The sequence below is a fragment of the Malaclemys terrapin genome, chromosome 5 (genome assembly GCF_027887155.1).
Source record: "Malaclemys terrapin pileata isolate rMalTer1 chromosome 5, rMalTer1.hap1, whole genome shotgun sequence".
NCBI classification, from domain to species: Eukaryota; Metazoa; Chordata; order Testudines; family Emydidae; genus Malaclemys; species Malaclemys terrapin.
In genome coordinates, this window is record NC_071509.1 from 60265257 (window position 1) to 60284848 (window position 19592).

A 19592-nucleotide genomic window follows, 5' to 3' on the forward strand; every position below is an offset into this window, starting at 1 on the left:
GGAAGGAGCATGGTGTTGAAGAATGTTGGAAGGTGGTATTGGAACACACCAGGTTCTAGAGGCAAAAAAAAGTTAGCTGCTAAAGCATGTATGATACTTGCCTCAGCTGTGGTGCACCTGGCACTAGGGACTGACTAATTGAGGTTTCAGAGTAGCAGCCGTGTTAGTCTGTATCCACAAAAAGAAGAACAAGAGCACTCTAAGGTGCCACAAGTACTCCTGTTCTTCTTTTTAATTGAGGTTTGGAAGCCTGTCAGCTGGGGAATCCACAAGAGACCTACAGTTATGCTAAATGTTGGGAAAGCTGGATGGTCTGAAATTGCTGCTTGACAATAGGAGAAGCAGTTGATGTGCAGGTTGATGGTCAGGCTCTTTGTCACTGTGTCTAATTGCAGTGGTGGTACAAGAACCTGCAAACTTCAAGGTTGGCACTTGGTGAAAATGTCCCACTGACATTGATCCCAAACTACTGAACCTATTTCCTGCTTTGGTTATCCTGAAGTATTTGTTCCCTTTATACCTTAATGTATATTTTGAACATAATTACTCCCAGAAAAATTTCAAAGACACCATGAGGAACACACATGAAAATTCAAGCATCTGCAAACATCTGAGTAGCTCTTCACAGTGGTGAATTATTTATCTAGGTGCCTGAGTACTTATCTGAAAAGCTGTTAACATGCCCGTTGGCTTTTTCTTCTCATGTTGCAATGTTTCTAGGAATGATCACAGGGCCAGTTGTCAAGTACTGTAAGCAGAGGACACATTATTTCATGTAATTTCACTAGATGGAGAAATAAAAGTATTCAGCCAAGTCACTGGTAACCTATATTCATCCTGGAGTGGCAGTGAAGCTTGTACAGTACACCCACGCAGTGTGAGCTGAGGGGGAAAAGATGTGAACGCTGCAATACCTGCTTGTAATACCAACACAAATAGGGACCAGGGAGAGGATGCTGTGGGAATTCCTTGTACTCAGAAGCTACACATCAGAGTGAGCAGCTCAAGAATAATGATTTTTTTTGGTGGGGAAAAAATACAGAAAGTCACTGTTAAGTACTTAATAACATAAAACCACCCTAATGAGTCAGACCAAGGGTCTATCTAGTGGTAGTCTGTCTCCTGATAGTGGCCAGTGCCAGATGCTTCAGAGGGAATGATCAGAACACGGCAATTTTGAGTGATCCATCCCCTGCTGTCCAGTTCCAGCATCTGGCAGTTGGAGGAGATTTAGAGATACCCAGAGCATGGGGTTGTGTCCCTGACCATCTTGGCTAATGGCCATTGGCTAATGGACCTATCTACCATGAACTTAACTAATTCTTTTTTGAACCCAGTTATACTTTTGACATCACAACATCCTTTGGCAGTGAGTTCCACAGGCTGACTGTGCATTGTGTGAAATGAGTACCTCCTTGTGTTTGTTTTAAACCTGCTGCCTATTAATTTTGTCAATTGACCCCTAGTTTCTTGTATTATGTGAAGGGGTAAATAACACTTCACTGTTCCTTCTCCATACCATTCATGATTTTATACACCTCTATCATATCCCCCCTTGGTCATCTTTTTTCTAATCTGAACAGTTCCAGTCCTTTTAATCTCTCCTCATATGGAAGCTGTTCCATACCCCTAATCACTTTTGTTGCCCTTCTCTGTACCTTTTCCAATTCTAATATCTTTTTTTGACATGGGGCAACCAGAACTGCCTAGAATATTCAAGGTGTGTGGGTTACTATAGGTTTGTATAGTGGCATTTTCTGTTTTATCTATCCATTTCCTAGAATTTCCTAACATTTAATTAGCTTTTTTGACTGCTGCTGCACATTGGGCAGATTGTTTCAGAGAACTTCCATAATGACTCCAAAATCTTTCTTGAGTGATAACAGCTAATTTAGAGTGGCAGCCGTGTTAGTCTGTATCCGCAAAAAGAACAGGAGTACTTGTGGCACCTTAGGTACTAACAAATTTATTAGAGCATAAGCTTTTGTGGGCTACAGCCCACTTCTTTGGATGCATATAGAGTGGAACATATATTGAGGAGATATATATAGACACACATACAGAGAGCATGAACAGGTGGGAGTTGTCTTACCAACTCTGAGAGGCCAATTAAGTAAGAGAAAAAAACTTTTGAAGTGATAATCAAGCTAGCCCTGTACAGACAGTTTGATAAGAAGTGTGAGAATACTTACAAGGGGAGATAGATTCAATGTTTGTAATTGCTCAGCCATTCCCAGTCCTTATTCAATCCTGAGTTGATTGTATCTAGTTTGCATATCAATTCCAGCTCAGCAGTCTCTCGTTGGAGTCTGTTTTTGAAGTTTTTCTGTTGTAAGTTGGCATCAGGCTTTGTTACAAGGATAGGTTCCTGGGTCAGTGTTTTTGTTCAGTGATGTGTGGTTGCTGGTGAGTATTTGCTTTAGGTTGGGGGGTTGTCTGTAAACGAGGACAGGTCTGTCTCCCAAGATCTGTGAGAGTAAAGGATCATCTTTCAGGATAGGTTGTAGATCTCTGATGATGTGCTGGAGAGGTTTTAGTTGGGAGCTGAAGGTGACAGCTAGTGGTGTTCTGTTATTTTTTTTGTTGGGCCTGTCTTGTAGGAGGTGACTTCTGGGTACTCGTCTGGCTCTGTCAATCTGTTTTTTCACTTCAGCAGGTGGGTATTGTAGTTTTAAGAATGCTTGATAGATATTTTGTAGGTGCTTGTCTCTATCTGAGGGATTGGAGTAAATGCGGTTATATCTTAGAGCATGGCTGTAGACAATGGATCGTGTGGTGTGTCCTGGATGGAAGCTGGAGGCATGTAGGTAAGTGTAGCGGTCAGTAGGTTTCCGGTATAGGGTGGTATTTATGTGACCATCGCTTATTAGCACAGTAGTCTGTCCACATATCTATTCAAGTGATATCATCTTAGGACCTAATCACATCAGCCATAACATCAGAGGCTCGTTCACCTGCACATCTACCAATGTGATATATGCCATCATGTGCCAGCAATGCCCCTCTGCCATGTACATTGGCCAAACCGGACAGTCTCTATGCAAAAGAATGAATGGACACAAATCTGATATCAGGAATCATAATACTCAAAAACCAGTGGGAGAACACTTTAACCTGTCTGACCATTCAATGACAGACCTGCGGGTGGCTATCTTACATTTGTTAGTCTCTAAGGTACCACAAGTACTCCTGTTCTTTTAGCTAATTTAGATCCCATCATTCTGTATTTATAGTTGGACTTATTTTTTCCTGATGAGCATTACTTTGCACTTATCAACATTGAGTTTCATCTGCCATTTTGTTTTCCAGTCACCCAGTTTAATGAGATCCCTTTGTAACTCTTCACAGTCAATTAAGACTAAAGCACTTTTTATGATCCTGCAAGTTTTGAAATCCTTATTTGTACCTTAATCATTTTGCACTTTGACAATTGTAATTCCTTCTTTAAAATACCATCATGTCGGTTATTTCAGAGTTAAGAAAATTTTAATTTAATTTTAATTTTATTATTTAAATTTTTTACTTTAAAGATGTATTTTCTGGTAAGGATTGATAATCAGATCCTCAGCTCATGTCAATCAAAACAGCTCCACTAAAATAAATTTACATCACAATATGTACATAATTATGATTGAGGGACTAACTGTAACTGGTCCAAATGCTGCAGCACAAGGGATCAAAGGGGGCATAATAATGTATAAGGACAGACTCTGCTAAACACTGAACTTCTAGGGGAGGCACACTTCTTTTCCAAAACAGAATATCAAGTCTGAAACAGAATTTAGATTTCTGTAGCTCAACCTGGGTTAAATTATAACTAAAATCCATAGGTTACCACTCTCAATTCTCCAAGGGCTTCACTCTCTTATTTAAGTTTTCATTTTCTTTCTCGAATGTTAGTGACTTTGAAGTGAATTTTAAATAGATTCTCTCATCTGGTACTCACTATAGTGACTATGAGATTCTGATATATTGACTGTGCCTCTGACTTCAATGAGACCAGGATTAGGCAATTGCTTCATTAGAGACAGAAGGAGATCCAGTGTCCAATTTCCACAACTTAGAGGTAAGAGTAGCTATCAGTCTCTGTGGACAAATTCTCTGATGTCTATTACTCCTGGGGGAATTCTGCATCGCTGCACGTGTGCAGAATTTGTCCCCTGCAGATTTCTTTGTTTCCCCGCAGAAAAATGAATTCTGATGGGGAAGCAAAGGGAAGCCACAAGAGTGGTCACGTGCCCCTTCCTGGCATCGCAGGCAGGTCGGTTTGGGCACCTGGAGCAGCCGGTAAAGATGTAAATCGCTGCTGGGGGTGGGGAGGGCTGGGCAGTTGTGTGTGAGAGACACACTCTGTCCTTCTCACTTGCTATTGCAGCATGCTCATCATGGAGGAGCAGGGCATTGGGGTGTTTCTGAGGAGGTAGGTGTGGAGCAGACACTTTCCCCTCAAGCAGAGCAGAATGTGCCTGCCTGCTTAGTAAATTGTTCCCATTGTCTTTGTGAATTACCTCAGGAGTCTAAAACAGGTGTAAAAGTTTTAAGACTCCTTTACATAGCCAGAGTGGTGAAAAGGACAGCATGGCCTTATAAATGCTTATGATGCTTTAGTGATTAGAACTGAAACTAAATTTTTGGATTGAAAAAATTTCCTATCAAACTCTGCTACATGAACTGTTTGCTACTGACTTTTCTGGGGGTGGTCAGTAGCCAGTATAAATTGTGAGTTTGATTCCCAAGCCCTCACTTGCTCTTTCAATTTCTGTGATGTAACACTGAGCATATGGCTGCATATATTTGTTGACTAATAACTAAAAATAAAGGGTCAAACCTAGCTACATTACTATTAGACAAGGGTGCTTGGATTTTCTCCAGTGCTCCCCACTCCCATTCTCCATCCATTGTATTGTAGTTTAAATAAATTATCAAATTAATTGAAACCAGCATGATTATATAGCATTATTTTGATAAATAAAATATGCAGAATTTTAAAATATTGTGTGTAGATTTTTTTAGGTACAGAATTTTTTTATTTTTTGGCACACAATTCGCCCAGGAGTAGTCTATGCACCATACAACCTCCTAGTCAGTAGGAATGAACAGTGTAAATCAGTAAAGAATTTGGGCCCCAGAACTCTACATATGGAGGAAGGGGGAGATTGCAGGATAATCTCAGGCCCCAAATAGATTAAGTGTTCTCTCAGGGTCCCTCATCTTGTTTAACTGGAATGAGTGAGCTCTAAAGGAGATCTGTTTGGTGGACACTCCTTCCTCAGCACTGAGACACATTAAGTTCAGGTACCAGTTAATCACCTGAAGAGTTTTTGTGCTCTTGGATATAACTTTCCACTTCTCTCTCTCTCTCTCTCTCTCTCTCTCTCTCACACACACACACACACACACACACACACACACACACACTTTTTTTTAAGGTAGTCACAATTCCTTACAAAGACAAATTGGGCTAAATAAATCATTATCAGGTATAGATGGGGAAAGAAAACCATGGGAGGCTGAAAAAAGCAAGAAAGCACTTGGGGTGAGAAATGTTTAGCAGTAGATAGTAGAGTAACTGTACAGTTCAAATGGTGGCAGCCATCTTAAATTTCCATGCACCTAACATTTAGAGTAAGAGAAGCATAATGAAACAAATAACAGGAGTGCAAACTCCAGCATTCATTACTTCCTTAAACTCAAAAGTACCACTTGCATATCATGCATGCTGGAGGGGAAAACAAGAAATAAAAAAGGGAATCTTACTGCAAAAGAAGTTAATTGTGCATTTTGTGAGACTTGGATTTAAATGTCTCCTCTTTGCTATGTTACAGCACGGCCAGGCATATAGCTAGAAGGGAGTATGGGGGGGTGTTTGGTTTGTTTGAAATTTTTACTGAAACTGGAAAAACTTTGATATCTGAAAAAGCCAGAAATTATATCAGTTTACATGTTTGTTTTAGGTACTTTTTTGTCATTGTAAGGGAGTGAATCCTTGTTGCTCTGTTAATTTCAACTTGACTTCTTTCATGGAGTACAAAATAATTGGTGTTGGTCTATGCGATTTCAAGAGCTCTAAAGATTTCTGAGAGCTGTAAATAGAAGCATTTTGCCATATTAGGTGAAGAGGAGTTTTAATTCTGTAAATCGATTTATTTAAATAACAGTATAAGAACTCAATTCCGCAAACACTTACACATGTGAGTAATCTTTACTTATGAGAGTATTCCCAAGTATTTTCAGGATCAGGGCCTCTGAGTACAGTATTCTTCTGTAAACAACTTGAAATTAACCTTCATGTGAACAATACCCAGTGCTAATTGGATCAAATTATTCAAAATTAATTTGGAATCTGTGGGGTTTTTGTTGCATTATTTGTTTTCACTGTTGCTTTTTGCTGTTTGCATTTCATAATTAATTCCTTTGTTTTAAAAAGTTAAGAAGTATAAAGAATACAGAAATGTGAACTTTAAGCACAAGGATTGCTTCGGATATGTTCCTTGTAAAACCTCTAATCTATTAAACATCATTGGCCTATGCTTAGTGATGATTGTATTCATTGTGAGTGGTAGTTAATGACTGATTAGTTGTCTTTACACTTCTTCTGTGTTGGTTTTAATGTATCATCTCTTCTGCACAGATTCTAGTGGACTGTTTGCTGACAGTCTGGGGGGGCTAACATGAAAAGATAGCTTATGGAGGACTAGAGAGCCCAAGATAATCAGCGATAATACTTGGCATTTATATAGCACTTTACATCTTCAGTGTATTGCCAAAACATTAATCTAGTTTCTTAAAACATGCCCATTACCAAATCCTCACAAACCTGTGTGGTAGGTAAAAAAGTATTTTATTGCCACTTTGCACATAGGGGACATGAAACTGAGGTTACATGACTTGGCTAAAGCCACCCTGCAAATCATTGGCATAGCTAGAATTAAAACTCAGGAGTCCTAATTCCCTGTCCCATGTGAAGACTTTCACCTCTAGTTCACCTTTTCAAATTTAACATAGGTCAACACTGTCCAAAAATCTCATAGCTGATTGATGGCTAGTGTGAACTGAGAGAACTAGGTATTCTGATCTCAGGTTATCAGCATGATCTAAGAACCTGAACAGAATAAAATAGACTTATCTCCTGGCAGATCCTAGCATAACACTGTTCATATCAATATAACCACTATCACAATTTGCAGTTTCAGCAGAGATGCCAATGGCCGAATCAGCATGGAGACAGAACTACCCTCTCATCCTTATAAATTGTTCCTTTAGTAGAAGTTCAGGCACATTGACAATGGAGTCTGTACTACTACCCACAGTGTATACTGTATCTTTTCTATGTACAGAAGACTTCAGTCTTCAGAACTGTCAGTGAGGTACCTTTAAAGAGCTCGGAATTCACTTTAAAAAGAAAAGTATCCTTTGATTACTGAGCACTGCAAGATGCGGTGCTTCCATTCTAAAGTCATTCAGGTGTGTTATTTGTATGGTCACTTGGTGAGATGCAAAGATTTTTGACACTGAGCCACTAAAAGATTTAATAACTATTTCAATGTTTAGCTCAGCTGATGAGCAGAGCCTACTTTGTGGTGGTGCCTTACATTGTCTCATGGACTGCTAACTAGCAGAAGGGGTATTACACAAGAATAATGATAAAAACCAATGCATTGTATTGAGGAGGAGGTGACGAATAGGTCACTGAAAGAATGGTCATTAAGCCTGGATTTATTTAGCATCTATATTAGTGATCTGGAAATAGCAGTAACTATCACGAAAATGAAATGCGTTAACAGAGACATTAGGTAAAATATGTGGAATAAATTACCAAAGGCAGCAAGAAAGTTGTCAGGAGATGATCAAGTACTTGGAAAAAAAAAAACTCTGAGCGGCACAATTGGTATCTTTAGAAAACTGACCTACTTGGGTTTCCAAGCTTCCATCTGTTCTTACAGATTTTTTGTTCTCCTAGGGAAAAGTTTAGAAAATGTTCACAGTAGTATACCATTTGTCTGAATCTGTAGAAATTGTGTGCTATGCGTATGGTTATTTTCACAGGCGCAGGGTGAAAGGCAAAACCACCCATGTGAAGCTTTAAACCCATTTGCAAAACTTATCCTGGCCATATGGTATGTGTTTGTTTTAAAGCCAGTAGTGTCTACTGTAATAATAGGTTCTGTCTGTGCTAAAATCTAAGGTACACTGTAGACAAGAAAGATATTATTAATGCTCCCTTTATTGATGATGATATTCTAAATCATGCAAATTGCTCAGCATATGTTTTGCGGGATGAAATTAAAAAAAGCAGTCATGGCACTGTTCCTTTTCTTGCTGAGGTCTGTCAAAGATTGGTTAATGCATGATGCAACCTCAGATTATTTTAATTCATATTTTCAAAACCTTTTAGTGATTTTTCCACTAACACATTTGTTTACATATTTCTTGTCTCAGTAATGTCCAATGCTAGATATTCTAGAAATTTATTTCCAAATAAACCATATGGGCCTGATTCACCACAGTTTACTCCAATTTTATGCCAATGTAATTCCACTGATCTCAATAGTGTATCAGAGGCATAAAACTTAAATAATGTGGTGGTAACTTAGGCCCTTCACATCTCATCCCAGTCTTAAATACTACTACTTCCTTCTCTTTTCCTGATGACTGATATTTTCATCAAACTTGGTTTGAGTCTTATCCTCCCAGGTCTTCCTATTCTCCCTCACTACCTTCATATTTTCTTCCCCATTCACTTTACTCTGAGCCAATATCTAATTTTCCACCTTTCACCATTGGATGGGAAATTGAACTGGCTGAATTTCTATAACTAGTACCAGTTGCATTAGCAATCTTTTTCCATTTCAGTAGCCTTCAATTCTAAACATGGTCCCCTGGTTCTTCTGCAAAAGCATAAAACTGAAAAACTTAGTAACTTGATTGAGTAAACAGCTTCCATGGAAAACAATTCAAGGAAAAACAAGATGATGCTGCAGTTTCTGAGGAGAAAAAAGACTACCACTTAAAGGAAAATAAAAAGGCAAGGAGTAAAGAGAGAACTTGCTGTTGTTGAATTCAATAAAATTACTTAGCATGTTTCTCCTATTATGAGGGAATAGTTCTGGTCCTAAATATGTCATTGGGTATAGCAGCCTCTTGCCCCAAATCACTTACTCCTCCCCAGGAGCAGTAAGCACCCTGCATCTGGTCAGACACAGGGAGGAAACTAGACAATAAATGTGTGAGTAGGAGGCAGGGTTTGTAAGGTAGCAAAGCCAAATGCTCATAGGCAGGCAGTAAAGCAGCATGATAGGTGGATGGGAGAGTTAATAACCTAGGAGTGTTGGGACAGATACGGTATCAGTTAGGCTTAGCAGATGGTTAAGTGTTGAATCAGTACCTTAGCTTCCACAGTTTGTAAAAGTGGATTCTATGTGTTAGAGTTGCACAACAAGCACCCAGAACTGCCACTATAAAGACCATATCTGGCCGCCAAAGGACATGTCATAACATCAAAAAGATACCAAGTCACCTGAAACTCCCATTGTTATCCTTGTAGGATGTCAAATGGAGAATGCAGGAGGTGGCCAAAAGATCACAGCAGCATTACTGTAGGGTTCCACCAACTATTTCTGACTATAAGCACTATAGCACACAGTGATACATGCTACCAGGTATCCAGGACCCTTGGTTCATCTGGACTACATAACAAGCTTATAAGTACCAGTAAATTACAATCCACGCCGAAGGGTGGACAACAGGAACCAGTAATGTGTAGGAACACAATACACAGATATACACAGGGCAGGCTCACAACTCCATGTATCACACAAGTTGGTTATTTAGGTGTGTAATGAAATAAATGCACTTGGTTTATTTAAATCTTGTGTCAAATAGAATCATATAAGTCCTACCCTTGACATAGACCATTGAAGCAGTAAAATTGGGAATAACGTTGTTAGTCTTTCAACAGCAAAAGAAAAGCATTATATAAGGAAAGTTTTGTTGTTTTTTAAGAACTCCACCAAAATCAATGGAAACAAGTGCTGAACATTTCTGAAAATCAGGCACACTTCATCCTCATGAGTAGGCTTTTCAGTGTAAGCAACTATACTAGAACAAAGTCTGGAATCATCCACCTGAAATGAAAGATCAAATCTCAGAGAAGACCATATTACTGTAACTCTAGAGCTGTGCAGATTTTTTCAGTGAAAAATACTGATTCAGCAACACCAAAACATTTCATGAATTCATGTAGGTTTTGCTGAATAGTTTCAGTCAAAAGAAACATTACAGAAATCAAAATATCTTGGTTTAACACCTTTGAAACAAAACATTTATTTTTTTTTAAATTTGAAACTACTTTTTATTTAACAATTTCCTTTAATTTTATTTAAAACACCAAATATTAAAAATGCTCAAAATGAAACATTTTGTTTGACTGGAAACAATTTTTTTTGGTAATTACCAAATACTAAAAAATCCATTATTCACACAGATCTACATAATACTTTCATCCAGTTATCATGCCCTCTACCCCAGTGAGTGTCAGGATGAATCAATAGTTCTCTGTTTTACATGATCAATTTTAAGCTTAAAAATATTCCAGATGCTATACCACCTCTATGTTGATCATGTTCTAGAGTACTCACATTGTGTTATAAAATGATGTGGCGGAGCCCTCGGGGTTATATAAGATACTTCCTCTTTCACCTTAAGTGAAGTTTTGTATGGTGCACTGCTTAGGAGACTGTGATTCAAGATTTCAGAAAATTTGTTTTAAAAAAAGATAAGTTTTGTTCTGAAACACAATTTTCACTTCAAAATGTTTTACATTTATTTACTTACTTTTATGTTGGAACATTATTTCATGACATATCAGGAGTAGTGGTAATTGTTATACTACTACTACTGATGTGACATGGTGTGACACTGTAATCAAAACATTTTATTTTTAAGGTGGTTAAGGCGTTTCAATCTGTACTTCATACTGTACTCCTTAACTTATTTCCTAGATCAAAGTGTCTCCTGTTTGTATCATAATGAAACAGTTTGATACTTTGATCTAGGAAATAAATTAAGTACTGTGTTCTAGTTAGAGGAGCAGCTGTTTTCAATATCTGTATTAGCCTGGAATCATTTGTCTATTTACTGTTCACTTTCATTCTACCATGGTACAGTAACTGGAAAAATATTTGGTTTTGTTCTGACTTGGAATGAAAACAAATTTCCTGCAAAATGAAATGTGGAATTTCCTATCAGCATCTCTGAAAGTAGGGCCTTACGGGTTCAATCTTGCAAGGTGCTAACACCTGTGCGAATTGTTGAAGGCACTCAATCTCACAGGATGTGTTCAGTGCCTTGCGGGAGGGAGTATTTATTAATGGACACTATGTTTTTCATAAAAGCAGGCACAGAATCACTTCTTTGCTATACAAAAGGCAGAACAGCCCCTAACTACTACTGTATAGTATTATAGACCTAAGCATAATTCCTTGTCCACTTTACGGGCCCAATCCTGCAAGCCTTACTTGCATTTAACTTGGTACTGCATAACATAGTGGTAAAAAAATTAGAACAAAATAAAATTAACCTGGCACACATTTAAAATGGGCTATGAGGTCTCAATATGTAACTGTAAACAGGGACTCATCATTGAGAGAGTGTTTCCAGTATGGTTCCACAAGGATCAGTTCTTGGCTCTATGCTGTTTAACACTTTTTATCAGAGTTTGAAGAAGATTAAATCATCACTGATAAAGTTTGCAGTGGCAAATAATGAAGAGGACAGGTCATTGATTCAGAGCAAACTAGATCGCTTAGTAAATTGGGTGCAAGCAAACAATATGTGTTTTAATATGGCTAAATGTATACATCTAGGAACAAAGCATGTAGGCCCAACTTATGGGACTCTATCCTGGGAAGCAGGGACTCTGAAAATAATTTGGGGCTTGTGGTGGATAATCAGTTGAACATGAGCTCCTAGTGTGATGCTGTGGCTAAAAGAGTTAATGCCCTCCTGGGATGCCTAAACAAGGGAATCTTGAGTAGGAATAGAGTGATTATTTTACCTCTGTATTTGGCACTGGTGTGACTGCTGCAGGAATAGTGTCCAGTTCTGGTGCCCACAATTCAAGAAGGATGTTGATGAATGGGAGAGGAGTCAGAGAAGAGCCAGATGAATGATTAAAGGATTAGAAAACATTCCTTAAGTGATAGGATAAATAGAGTGAACTCTTTGAGTCTAACAAAGAAAAGGTTAAAGGGGTGACTTGATTACAGCCTATAAGTATCTACAGCAGGATTGAATATTTTTTAATGGGCTCTTCAGTCTAGCAGAGAAAAGTATAACATGATCCGATGGCTGGAAGCTGAAGCTTGACTAATTCAGTCTGGAAATGAATATTTTTTTTTACAGAGTAATTACTATTGGAACAATTTACCAAGGGTGGATTCTCCATCACTGACCATTTTTAAATCAAAATTGATGTTTTTCCTAAAAGATATGTCCTAGGAAATATTCTGCAGAAATTTTATGGTCTGTGTTATACAGGAGGTCAGACTAGATGATCACGATGATCCCTTCTGACCTCATCCTGTGTGTAGTCTTGCTGTAATGAGAGGAATTAGTCACATGACTGATCCTTAATCAAATAGATCTATTCATGTCAACAGGGCTAGTGATGTAAGGCTGGCAGAATCAGGCCCTATAGTAGTACCTGCAGTGCATCAGAATCAAGCCCTATCTGTCAACCTGCAATGAAAACATGGACTCACTCCTTCAACCCTTAGCCATATGAGTAATCATTACCATGCATGTGCAGGATTGGGCCATTTAGTTACTCAAATTCAGACATATCAGCCCTCATCCCAAGAACACCTATTCAAAAGCCTGTTTGGATTTTTGATTAAATACAGTACACGTTCTCAATTTTTTAGAGAGGCTCCTCAGTTAAGCGAAACAGATGTTCTGGGTGAGTATCTCTTTGCCATCAAATATGTCATGTGTACAGTACTTTTGTTATGTATTTCCTAATAATTAATACTGTTTGGGTCTGACTAAACCAGACTCAAATAAACGAACAAAAAGAAAACCAGTGTTAATTGAAATAAGACCTTTTACCTCTCCTTGCCCATTATATCCAAAAACATTCCTCGAGTTCAGCTCCCACAATCAGTAGCTGTCCAGGATTAAGAATTCTTGGGTATAGCAGGAATGAGAGAGTGTTCAGAGAACTGAATTGTTATGTTGACTACGCACCAGCACTTGGAATAAGCAGAAGGGACCACAAAGCGAGGTACTCAAAGTAAGGTTGAAGGATTGTGTGACTGGCAGGTATCCCTGAGGTACATCACCTGCCAGGGGTACTCGGGCAGCTTCATTGACCTACTTTCCATATACAAACAAGTCAAATCAGTGATATTTATGACATTGTGTTATTTAATTCATTAAAACAAAATTGCCAAAGGCTTGGTTCTGACCTCACACCTATTAAATGCATTGATCGCAGTGTAGTTTGTCCTGATTTACACAAATATAAGTGGAAGAATCAGGCTACAAGTAAAAATCTCAAATCTGATTTTCTCAATTACCTACTTTCACCAACCATTACTGTGTCACTTGTTACTCATTTCAAGTCTGTCTGTACTTCATTAGGTCACATTTTGGAAAATCACAAATCCAAAATGCACAACTAATTTAGGGGTGGTAAAACAGACAGTTTCAGTTTTCCAAGGCACTAACTAGAGAGGTTATAAAAGGAAGAGCAATGCACATGATGTGGTTTGTTTGGCAAGCAGCAATCATGATATCACATGCACTGTCCATGATACTGCCTGACTTGTGTTTTCCAAATCTTGTGAATTAGAGTTTTTATTTTATTCCTGACATTTTCATATACTGCTTATCAGGTGGCATCTAAATGATTTGTCTGTCTACAATCCTCCAACAGTAGCAGTAACAACTTCTGAAGGGTGAGGTGTCCTTCTCAAAAACTGCCACCTCACAACAACAGGGATGAAAACAAGTGTGAATAGCAATTTCTCAGATGAGCCAAAGAAACCTCCGAAATTGCTTTCTGTTGAGATCAAAGGGGATTCTGGGGCAGTCACTGGAAGATTAGAATTTGCAGAGATTTTCCAGTGCAAATGCTTGAATACATATGTTCAAAGCCCACTCTGAAGCGAAGTCGAATCTAATACTAAGTCCCATCTTGCTCTTTTTGGAAGGCAAGGAAGTCAGCACCCAGCAGTCTCCTGTAAGGATCTGCAGTTTCTGGCATATAAAGCTGCCTCTCTGAAGATACCTACTGCAGTAGAGCATGCAGGCACCTGCCATTTCAACAGCTCTTCAATCTATCAATTTAATCTTTTCAGTGGTGTTTACTGGCCAAGAAGCTCAGATCCTTAAGTGCTGAAGCATAGTAAGACAAGGACATCTTTAGTTCTCTTTTTGGATGTTGTCCTCTGAGCAATTATCTCATCAACTATTGGATTTAATACTGCACTTGCATTTGGTAAGCAGGAGTAGAATGCTCCCTTCACTTTTTCAGTGCAAACTACATGCAAGCATTTGGCCAGGCCTAAAGTGCTATCACCTGTGTTGAATCTAGAAAAATCTTTCAGTGCTCAGTGTCTGCGATCCACTTTTTTTCTTTAGTTAAAACCAGGTCAGTCCTAACCACAGCCTAACATCCAGTGCAGACTTAACTCAGGCTCAACTGCCAGTTTTTTCTCCTTAATACGTTCTGCGTTCATACATCCACATGCCTCCATGCTCCATCAGTGCTACATTCTGATGTAGCCAGTGCTGCCTATCCTGTGGGGCAGATCCCAAAGCAGCTACAGTAAAGAAGTGCAACTAAGGGCAAGCACAACACAAACATGATGGTCCTCCAATCCCTTCCTATAAGCCCTCTGATCAGAAGTGGACTACAAGTGGCTCCTGTTAGCCAGGATGGCTTTCTGGGCTCTCCTCACCCCTGCCCCCTCCCACCATGCATGACAGAGCTATGGGTGATGGGTAGGGATATTTGCAGGGTTTGGAAACTAAGGGGTAGTGAAGCCACCCTACTGGCACCCTTCTGGCCATGTATTGTTTGGGCAGCAGCCAACAGAGTGGGGGTATCTGCTACAGGCAGAATGTTACTGATCGAACAGCTTTGATCTAACTTGGAGAGGAAATGCAGGGCCAAAGGCCAGTGACTGCAGCCCCTGCATGGAGAAGGTATATGGTGTGGTGAGTGCCCCAGCAGGTAGCAGTCTCAGGCTCCAGTGGGGTGGTGCTTCACACAGATGATGCAGGGAAGGTGTGAGGAAGCCTATCCAAATCCCAATAAGAGGTAAGACAACTGCCTTCCTTTACCAGGGAAACTGAGGCACACTTAAGTGGTGCAATGGAAGACCCCAACCAAAAGGAGGGAAGTCGAGGCAGATACAGACTACTGCATAAGATGTGATATCTATTGCTTCACATTCTGGGTCGTGCCCTCAGGATGGGTATTTTGCACTTGGCAGTCAGCTGCTTCCTCAGTTGTAGCCAGACTCAGTGTACTAAGGGCAAATTAAGAGATGGAGGATTTATTGAGGGTTGGACAGTCCCTTCATCAGTGCAACAGGATACTTGAAACGGATGATTAGATGCCAAGGGTCAGACTTAAAACTTGAATGGAATGCAGTGGGGGGCATCAGGTCTGGTACAAAACAAACAAATGAAAGTTGCCTTCAAGTAAGGCCAGCAGGATTTTAGCCTTAAACACAATCCACCACAGAATTGTCTCTAGGGCTTGCTCCTCTCAAGTGTTGAGCATCCTCAGCTCATAGGAACTTCAATGGGAGACAAGGGTTCCCTGGCTGGAATTGAGCTCTAACAGCTTTTGCAGCTCTGGTAGAAATGATCCCAATCTTACTCCAATGGAAGTCAGTGGGAATTTTGCTATCAGACTTCGGTGTAAGCAGGAAAAGGTGCCTGTAGCTTTATTGTTGAGGTTTTTAATGTGAATATCTGTCAACATTATCATCAAAACATTTTGAAAAACAACTCTGGCAGGGAGTGAATTTTCTATTATTGGATTTTATTTCTCCATAAATGACAGGTCAAAATCTGGTAAACAAAAGCTACCTCCATTTCTTAAACTTTGCTTATTTTAATGTTACTTAGTTTCCTAGTAAAATGTATGACTTTTTGTGACTTAACTGGTTTATGGATCCATACTTATGTTGTTACTGTTCATCATTATGGTTTTAATTATTCATGAGCAAGGACTTCAAAATGTATAATTGCCATTATAATAAAATTATAACCAGCAACATGCAGACCATTTTATGCAATTTGAAAACAGTAGTTTCCCAAATTACATAAATTGAACGAATAAGAGTTTTCATTCTTCCTAATGTAACTTATTTCTTCTTGTACAGAAGACATTAGGCTTCCATCATCCCTTTCCCCGCTAGCTTTCAAGTCCACGAGACAGCTCCCTGCTGAAGGTTTCAAGCATAATTTCAGGGGCTGGAGCTCGTTCATGGCTGTTTGAATAGTGCAAATACTTTCTCTGGGTTAGATCCGCTACTGTGGCATTTAGCAAAACACAACGTGAATTACCATTTGAAATCACAACTGGCAGGTCCCGATAGAAGTGTGATTTCTAGGACATTTTGTGCACATCAGTTTTCTCGGGTTACATCTTTTAGTCTCATGCGACATATCATCACATAAACGAGGTATTTCAATACAGCGATTGACATTCAGCAGAAAACACTTTCTGGGGGATGAGACGTTCCTATTATAGAATCCAGTGTAACTACGCACGAGAAATAACACGTTCACTAAAATCAGATCGTTGCTATCTTTTTAGCAATGGCACCTCATTTTCTCTCTCATGCTTTTAGGGAGCGGCGAAAGCAGACTGTGTGTCAGATTCGTACATTTGCACATGCATCCTCCCCCCGAATCACGTTCTGGAAAGGAGATGAGGCTGCATTGCAAAGGAAGAAATGTCTCCACTGTGTATTTTCATGCAAAGATGAGACAGTCGGTCGGTGCTATCTCTCGCTCTGTCTCGCTTTCAGTGAAGTAATGGCATGTGCTGCTCTGGGGATTTGGGTCCTGAAGTTCTCCTCCTCCCCCCCCCCCCCCCCCGCGAGCAGCTTCGCAAAGAGCTTTTTATAGCACACAGAGCAGATCCAAGCTTGGGGCTTTCTCACTCTCCTCGTCGGCTTCACTTTAGTGGCTGAGTCCGCCTGTCCGTCAGTAAAGGGCAAATTTAGTACGGGTACAATTAACAAGAGATATGAACCCAACCGGTAAAAAACAAGTAAATAAAAAAAGCCGCCCCAAATACTGTGACACAGCTCGAAGGGCACCGATCTCGGCTTACAGCGGCAGGGGAGGAAGGACGGGTGCCTACGCTTGCACTGCACGCGGTGTGGTCTAGAGGAATGAATGACTGAATGAATGAACGAACGCGTGAATGGGGAGAGCCGGGAAAAGAATGAATGGGGCCCCGCTGCGTAGCCACACGCCGCCCGCTCGCAATGAATGAACCGCTCGCCCGCCGCTGTGCCTCAGCGCCGCACCGGGGCGCTGTTGCCCTGCAGTGGCGGAGGCGGCGGCTGGAATCCCCCGGCCGCTCACGTGTCCGGGGCTGAGGAGGCCGAGCGCCGCCAACGCTAGATGTCACCTGGAGGCAGCGGTGGCGGAGGCTGCTGCTGTGGCTGGTGGGGGAGGGGGCGAGGGGAGGCTATAAAAGTAACTCTCCGCGGCACGTGCACACTTCAGGGAAACTTCGGAGCCCGGCCGTGGCCGTGAAAGGCGCTGGGGCAGCCTGCACCGCGCCGGGCACCTTCCGTCTGAGCCGGGCGGGCGGATCCCCGAGGGTTGCAGGCGAGCCCCCTCCTTGTCCCCCCTCCCGCCCCAACGTGGCCCTGGGATGTTGGGATAGTGAGGCTGGGGCGAGGAGGAGCAGCATGAGAGGCAATGGGAGCGGGCTGAACGCCTCCCACCCGCCCGCGGAGTTCAGCCTGGACCGGCCCGCCTGGGTGGCTTCCACTTTGGCCGCCATCCTCATCTTTACCATCGTGGTGGACGTCCTGGGCAACCTGCTGGTCATCCTGTCCGTGTACAGGAATAAGAAGCTGCGGAACGCTGGTAAGGGCGGGGTGGAAGTGCGCGGGGGAGGGGGCTTGGCTTGGCGGGAGGGCAGAGGGGGCCTTGCCTTCCTTCTGCACCCCAGCATCCCCGCTTCATTCAGGCCTCGGGCGCTGCTAGCCAACAGCTGTCTCCCGCGCCAACCCGATGGGCACAGAAAGTTGGGACCCCGAGAGGGCTGGTCCTCATTGCCTTGGCGCTGAGGCGTGGGAAGTTTGTAGCAAACACGATGCCTTCGAACCCGAGTCTCCGCCCAACCCCCTTCTAAAGAGCTATTTTTAACCGGCCACAACTGGAGGTTTTCTCGCTGTTGTATCCTGCTTGTTTGTAGATAAAACTGGGGATCGGGGTTTAAAATTCACTGCCAGATCGCGGATACAGTATGTGACAGATGCCCAAAGCGGCGTGTTTCACTGCAAATCAGCGCTCAAGCTCTCTGATGTGTATTTTTAGCAACTGCAACCAAACCGTGGTGCTATTTAAAGCTTTCGTTCAGTAAAAGTGTGAGCCGGTATAAAAACAAACAAACAAGCTGTGTTTTTGCAATGGAATGAAATATGGAGGGAGGGAGGATGCCAGGGCATGTAGTAGTATGTGAACCGTCCAGATGTCACGCTGCTGATCTCTAAGTTTAATATTATTTAATACATCTCTCTGCATAAAATAACAGGGTTGTGACATCAGACAAAGTCAAAAGGTTCAGTTATGGCTGGTGCATAATTCAGAATAAATTAAGGGACAATGTTGATGAGCATCTCTCTTTGTTCACCAGTTACTTGCTGTTTACTTCTTTTAAAGGCTGAAACCATTTGTCAGAAAACCAGATTTAGGCACGCCTCAGAAAAGTGGATTTTTGACAGGATAGGATCTGTGACGGGCTATTGAGTAAATCCCTCTTAGTTTACTGATTATTGGTCCGACAGTCAGGAACTTCTCCTTCAGAGGCGTTCTGCTTTATCACGTCAGACCAGCTGCTGCGCACGTGTACCAAATCTGTGCACTCAAAACCCTTTTGAAACTTTCATTGGAGAGGAAAAAAAAAAAAGAAAAAAAAAAAAAGGAATATATGCAGGGAGCTGCGGTGCTAAACAAAACAGGACTGTGTGTTGCTATTTTTTCCACCCCCTAAACTATTATAAAGGATTGGCTCCTATTATTGATGAATGGCCTGCAGAATTTCAGTGTTAACTTCACAGAAGTCAGCTGAGAGATTATTAGACTGGCTTGAGACTGGTGTGAGAGAGGAAGCTTGGTTTTGAATCTAGACAACTGCTATGTAACTATTCTCTGTTTGTATTCTAAATCTAACTGGAATAAAAGGTTTCATGGTCACTTTCTAAGTAAGATAATTAAAATGGTTTATAGCTTTAATTGCAAGGAATGTCAATAAGCATGATTAAAATGAAGGCAAACTGGTTTTCTTATGTAGTTATCGCTGATCTAAAATGTAGATACTGGAGCTT

The 19592-nt window shown here is 40.9% G+C and overlaps 1 protein-coding gene across 2 annotated transcripts in view; it reads left to right on the top strand.

The window, feature by feature from the left end:
* Nucleotides 1–17719: 17719 nt before the first annotated feature.
* MTNR1A (melatonin receptor 1A) overlaps nt 17720–19592 on the top strand; it is a 91177-nt gene continuing 89304 nt past the window's right edge. The window contains exon 1 of one of the 2 annotated variants that reach the window (XM_054028918.1): nt 17720–18129. In XM_054028918.1, coding sequence (XP_053884893.1) covers nt 17949–18129 — 181 coding nt within the window. In that variant the 5' untranslated portion in view covers nt 17720–17948. The remainder of the gene's footprint in view (nt 18130–19592) is intronic. The other variant, XR_008445009.1, reaches the window with a different exon arrangement.